This window comes from Diceros bicornis, chromosome 21 (assembly GCF_020826845.1).
Source record: "Diceros bicornis minor isolate mBicDic1 chromosome 21, mDicBic1.mat.cur, whole genome shotgun sequence".
Classification (NCBI taxonomy): Eukaryota; Metazoa; Chordata; class Mammalia; order Perissodactyla; family Rhinocerotidae; genus Diceros; species Diceros bicornis.
In genome coordinates, this window is record NC_080760.1 from 47,089,774 (window position 1) to 47,095,773 (window position 6,000).

The 6,000-nt window shown below is 49.7% G+C and overlaps 1 protein-coding gene across 1 annotated transcript in view; it reads left to right on the top strand.

The window, feature by feature from the left end:
* Positions 1-2,218, top strand: part of TG (thyroglobulin) — a 256,521-nt gene extending 254,303 nt beyond the window's left edge. The window contains exons 47-48 of the mRNA XM_058564964.1: positions 772-962; positions 1,998-2,218. Coding sequence (XP_058420947.1) covers positions 772-962; positions 1,998-2,116 — 310 coding nt within the window. The 3' untranslated portion in view covers positions 2,117-2,218. The remainder of the gene's footprint in view (positions 1-771; positions 963-1,997) is intronic.
* Positions 2,219-6,000: the final 3,782 nt, after the last annotated feature.

Here is a 6,000-nt window from a genome sequence, read left to right on the forward strand (position 1 = left end):
GGGCCTGGGAGGCAAGTTTGGGAAGGAGCCTATGTCTGGAGGATGGGATGGCCCCTTCAAAGGGAAATTGACCTGTAGGTGGCAAACAGGTTTGCCTAGCTCTAGGCCACCCACCTGCTCAGGCCTTGGACAAACAAAGGCATTCCAGAGACTGACTGTGGTGTCCAGATAAAAGGACACTAGGGTAGAAAGGGACATGGTGACCTCCTGAGCATTCAGAAAGACAGAGGGCAACACTAGGTCTTGAGTAATGCCACTGGGTCATGAACTCACGTCTTTCCTTTTCCAGGAGTGGCCTAAGAGTGGTGAGTCAGGGGCCTTTGCACCTTTAGTGATTTGTAATGCCCAGGTTAAGAACACAGCCCAGGGGGCCGGCCCGGTGGTGCAAGCAGTTAAGCGTGCACACTCTGCTGTGGTGGCCTGGGGTCCGCTGGTTCAGATCCCGGGCGCGCACTGACACACTGCTTGGCAAACCATGCTGTGGTGGCATCCCATATAAAGTGAAGGAAGATGGGCATGGATGTTAGCCCAGGGCCAGTCTTCCTCAGCAAAAACAGAGGAGGATTGGCAGATGTTAGCACAGGGCTGATCTTTCTCACAAAAAAAAAAAGAACACAGCCCAGAGTCACATCGGGCAGGTTCAAATCCTTCTTGACACCTAAAGACGTGTGATTCGGTCCTCAAAGACCAAGCGAAGTGGGAAGTGACCTCAGGTGATGAAAGGAAAGACAAGCTTCCCTCATGGATGTTTCTTTCTTCTCATTTTCCCAGAAATCCCAACTACCCTCATGAGTTCTCGAGGAAAGCACCCGAATTTGCAGCCCCCTGGCCTGACTTTGTCCCCCGTGCTGGTGGAGAGAACTACAAGGAGTTCAGTGCCCTGCTCCCCAACCAGCAGGGCCTGAAAAAGACTGACTGTTCCTTCTGGTCCAAGTACATTCGGTCTCTGAAGAAGTTGGCAGGTAGGGAAGCCCGGAGCAGGCAGGGGCCAGGCGAGGGGTGGGGGGGCTTTTTCATCCTCAACATTACTGCACCGGCTGTGCTGAGCACACTACAGCCACTGGGTCACTGGGATGTCATTGGCACAGCCCTCTCCCATGAGGAGCTCACAGTCCTCTTTGCCAAGGTCCTCCTGTTCTGATGAGGGGCAAGATGGAGGAGTGAGAGAGAGAAAGACACAAGGAAGGGACCCTGGGGGAACCAGGGGCAAGAAGGGCTATAGGAGGGTTGAGTGGGGAGCCAGCCCGAAATGGTGTGGGGAGAGAAAGTAGGATCTTGAACCTCGTCCTCATAGCCCTTGGAGGGCTAGGTAGAATTAGAGAGGGCATTCTAGCGAGATGGGGAAGTGGGCCTTCTACCTCTTCCTATTAAAGAGAACTTCCTGTTGAAGAGGTGTTAAGGAGAGAAGACGAATCATAATGAGGGCACTGGGAATATAGAGATGAATGCAATGCACTTCAGAAGCTTCCAGGAGAGTGGGAGAGTGAATGACATAACCCAGTGAATGTTCTTCAGCTTTCCTGGTGTTCTCCAGCTTTTCCGCACCCAAGCCAGTGGAAGTGTGAACCCAAGCAAGTGGGAGCCCAAAGGAGGGAGGGTTCACTTCTCCCTGGAGGGTCTGGGAGGGAAGTCTTCCTTGGGGAGGTGATGCAGGGGCTGAGGTTTTCAGACTGACAGGAGTTCTTCATGCAGAAAGAGATAAGCGTGGAGCATCTAACAGGAAAGTGACCTTGTCCAACATATGTTTTAGATTCTCAACTCTGCTTCTAGATTCCAAGGCCAATTGGCTCTCTGATGATGAACTCAAGTCCCCTTGTACCGTTAGCATGTCCCTACAGTGGGTGATGGATCTGGTATCCAACCACTGGAAATGCCCCTCTGTAGGACATTAGTAGGGAATGCCCACCAGAGGCTGAGGTCTCTTAGGGCCAAAGAGAAAGAGATGAGGGAGGAGAAGTCCTGATCTGATTGGACCAGACTTGTCTCTCCTGTTTCAGATGAAGCCAAGGACGAGCTGTCAGCAGGGAGTGAAGAAGAGGGCCAGCTGGCTGACTCTGGGCTGAGAGAAGACCTCCTGGGTCTCGCGGAGCCAGCCTCCAAGAGCTACAGCAAGTGACCTGCTCCTGAGACCCGCCCCCCAACCTGTCAACCCCACCCCAACTGCTGCCTTGGACATCTTATTCTCTAAAATAGCCACTAACGTTCAATAAAGTGTCTACATGCAATGAAGCATTGGTGACTCAGATTTGTTAATTCAAAACAATCCTTGGGAGACACCAAACTATGTCTTAATAATCTTCCTGAAGTTTGAACCCCAGGCTGCTGTTTCCTTCCAACAAATATTCATGGAGCATCCTTTGAACACCAGGCCCTGTGCTGGGTGCTGGGGAATCAAGGACCCTGCCCTCTAGAAGGAGAAAAGGGCAGGTAAACAGACATTTACAGTGACCCAAGAAATGGAGGGCAGGCCCCAGAGTGACACAGTCCCACTTGCATGTTAGAAAGGATTCCCATGTGAAGATTCCAGAATGGAGGTAGGAGACCGACTGGGCTGGTGCAATATTCTAGGCAGGAGACAATGAGGTCTGAATCAAGACAGCGAGGCTAGAGATGTGGGGAAGGCACAGATCTGAGAACCCTTCAGTAAGTAGAATTGACAGGACTCGTTTGAATGTGGGAGGGGGCAGGTACAAGGAGATAGAATTGTTACCCCAGCTTTTGGGTGATTTGGGTTCCTAGATAAGCAACTAAAAATATCACTCACCCTCCTGAAGGACACACTTATGTAGGCAAATCTGTTTAAAGCTCTGTCTGTCTCTCTCTCAATTACACACACACAATTTTCCGAAAGTAAAAGCAGACAGAGCTGGTTAACAGTCTTTGTCATTTACGTGGCATGTCATAAAATGTGTTGACACACATCAGTTCGTTTGAGCACAGACCAAACTCAGTGATGAGTGATGTTGGGACTATCACACCCATTTTGAAGATGTGGAAGGTGAGGCTCAGAAAGGCTTATGGTGTGCCTAAACTCACAGGGAGGAGGTGGAGGGTCAGAGTTCAACTCAGGTCTTCTGATTTCTCTCTTTCCTTACACTTCCTAGACTTCAACTAGCTCTACAGCCACGTTGTGTGTCCTGCAAAACCTACTGATAGGCACTGAAACCCCAGGTAGCCTCTAACCTGCATCACAGGCTCTGTCAGTTAGGATGGTTCAGTGTAAGTACTGAACACCTAACTAAAGTGCCTTAACTGAGGGATCCTTCCAGAGGTAGGTGGGCCTAGGATTGATCAAAGGCTCAGTGATGTCATCAAGGGCCCACACTCTTTCCAGCCCTCCTCTTTGCTATCTTCAGCACATGGCTGATGTCTCATTTCACTGACACAGTATGGCTGCCACAGCTCCAGACATCACATCCCCTCCTGACAGCATCCTGTGCTGGAAGCAAGCAGGGCATTGTACAAAGGGCCTTCCCTTCAAGTGCCTCTTTCTTTTCTTGGAGGAAAATCTTTCCTAGAAATTTCCAGCAGAATTCCCTTTACATCTCATTGGCCAGGATGGAGTTATGTCCCCAGTTTTAGACTAATTACTGACAATAGGCAGTGGGCTTACCATGATCTGATCAGACCTGCATCACTTATTCCCTAGGGTAGGAGATACTGATGTCCCAACAAAGCTGGGGTGCAGTTAGCAGACATGGACAGGAAGACAGTTATTGGGTAGATAGCTGTCGCCTCTGCCACATAATTAATCTTTGTTCCCAAGACTGTGAGAGTTGGTCCCACCCACCCATCCTTGAGGCCCTCCTTGCTTGGCCTGGAGTTGGAGCTGGCCTGAAGGACATCTTTACTCCTGTAGTCCAGAGTGGTCTGTAAAACCATGTGCTGTGTTTGGAGGTGATCACAAGTGTCCTAGTGTCAGATGTCATGGTCCTGGTCCTTCCTCGTACCCTTAATCCAGGCTCAGGCCCCTGGACCTGGGTCTCAGGCAGGGGGCAGGGGACACAGCGCCAGAAGGCAGTACTATGGCTTCCCAGCCATGTTTGGCTTTCTTGGGGTATCCAGAGGTGGGGTGGATGGGGCCTCTGTCAGTGTCCTGTGGCTGCCACAACAAATTACCACAAATTAGAGGGCTTAATACAACAGCAATGAATTCTCTCATAGTTCTGGAGGCCAGAAGTCCAAGATGAAGGTACCAGCAGAGCCACACTCCCTTGAAGGCTCTGAGGGAGAGTCCATTCCACGTCTCTCCTCGAGCTTCTGGTGGCTTCTGGTGACCTGTGGTGTTCCTTGGCTTGTGGCTGCCTCTGATCTCCACCTCTGTCTTCCCATGGCCTTCTTCTCTGTTTGTCAAATCTCCCTCTCTTTTCTTTTACAAGTTCACCAGTCATTGGATGTAGGGTCATCCTAAATCTGAAGTGATCTTATCTTGAGTTCCTTAACTTAATTACATCTGCAAAGACCATATTTCCAAATAAGTTCATATCCGTAGGTAACGGAGTGTGACTTGGACATGTCTTTTTGGGGAACACAATTCAACTCACTGTAGGATCTAAGACCTGGGGGCCTGACACAGCGTCAAGGAGAGGTGGGAGCAGGAGTGACGCAGGGCTGGTCCACCCAGGACAGGAGACAGGAGAGGCTTGAGCTCAGACTCTCCAGGGGAGGGAGAGGCAGGGGCCACTGTGGGGTTTGGGGTGAAGCTTCAAGTATCCGGGAGGCCCTGCTGGCTTAGCTCCCTCCATGGCCTGACCCTAATGATGCTAATAACAGCGTCACCGTTTAGCAAGGCCTCACCCCCATGCCAGGTTCTGTCTGATGAGCGTTGTCTCATTTCTCTCCCCAAAATGAAATTCTGTTCTTTTGTTGCCATCAGGAAATGGGGGCTTGAAATTCTACCCTGAAGCTTTGTTCCCTTGGTTTTAACCACACTCGGTCTCCAGTTAAAGTGCAAATTTTCTCTAGAAAAAGCATAGAAGTTTTCTCCTCCACCAACACCTGAGTGGGAGCTTTGAACTAAGATAGGCCTGGTGCGGTACCATGTCCTGCCGGGTGTTCACAGCAGCTGAGTGACTTGGAGTAATTCCTTTAGCCCAGTGGTTCCCAGCCTTGATTGTGGATTAGAATCATCTGAGCACCTTTATACAAAATCCCGATGCCCAGGTCACACCCCAGACCGATTAGATCAGAATTCCAGAGGGGGTAGGGAGGACCAGGCATGAGGAAACTCCAATACACAGTCAAGAATGGACCCCACTGTTAACCTCTCTGATCTTTAGTTTTCTCACCTGTAGAATGGATCCAGTTAAGTTTACTGGGTAAGCATCACTTAACAAGGTGTAAGTTGGAAGCATTCCTGTTTCTTCCTATCATTCCCCACTTGTGGTAGGCAGAGTAGTGGTCCCCCAAAGATGTATATGTCCTAATTCCCAGAACTGTGAATAATTAAGGCTACACAGCAAGGGGGCATTTCAAAGATGGAGTTAAGGTTGCTAGTCAGCTGACCTTCAGATAGAGAAGTTAGCTGGAATTACCCAGGTGGGTCTAATGTAATCACAGGGGTCTTAAAAGTAGAGGAGGGAGGCAGAAGAGAGGCCCAGAGAGAGGGCAGTGTGAGAAGGACTTGCCCAATGTTGCTGGTTTTGAAGATAGAGGAAGGGGACCCCGAGCCCAGGAAAGTGAGTAGCCCCTAGAAGCTGGAAAAGGCAAGGGATAGACTCTCTCCTAGAGTCTCCAGAAAGGAATGCACGAAGCTGACACCTTAATTTTAGCCCACTGAGCTTCAAGTCGGATTTCTGATCTGCAGAACCATAAGATAATACATTTGTGTTGTTTTCAGCCCATCTGTAATTTGTTACAGCAGCCGTGGAAAACTAATACATCCTTATATCTGTTCAGTGGTGTATTTTATCCTGCCCTTGGACCAAACCTCAGGCATAGGTCCTTATTTTCCTGATAATAAAAAGTCCACTCCAGTCCAATATCAAAACCCCAAATCCA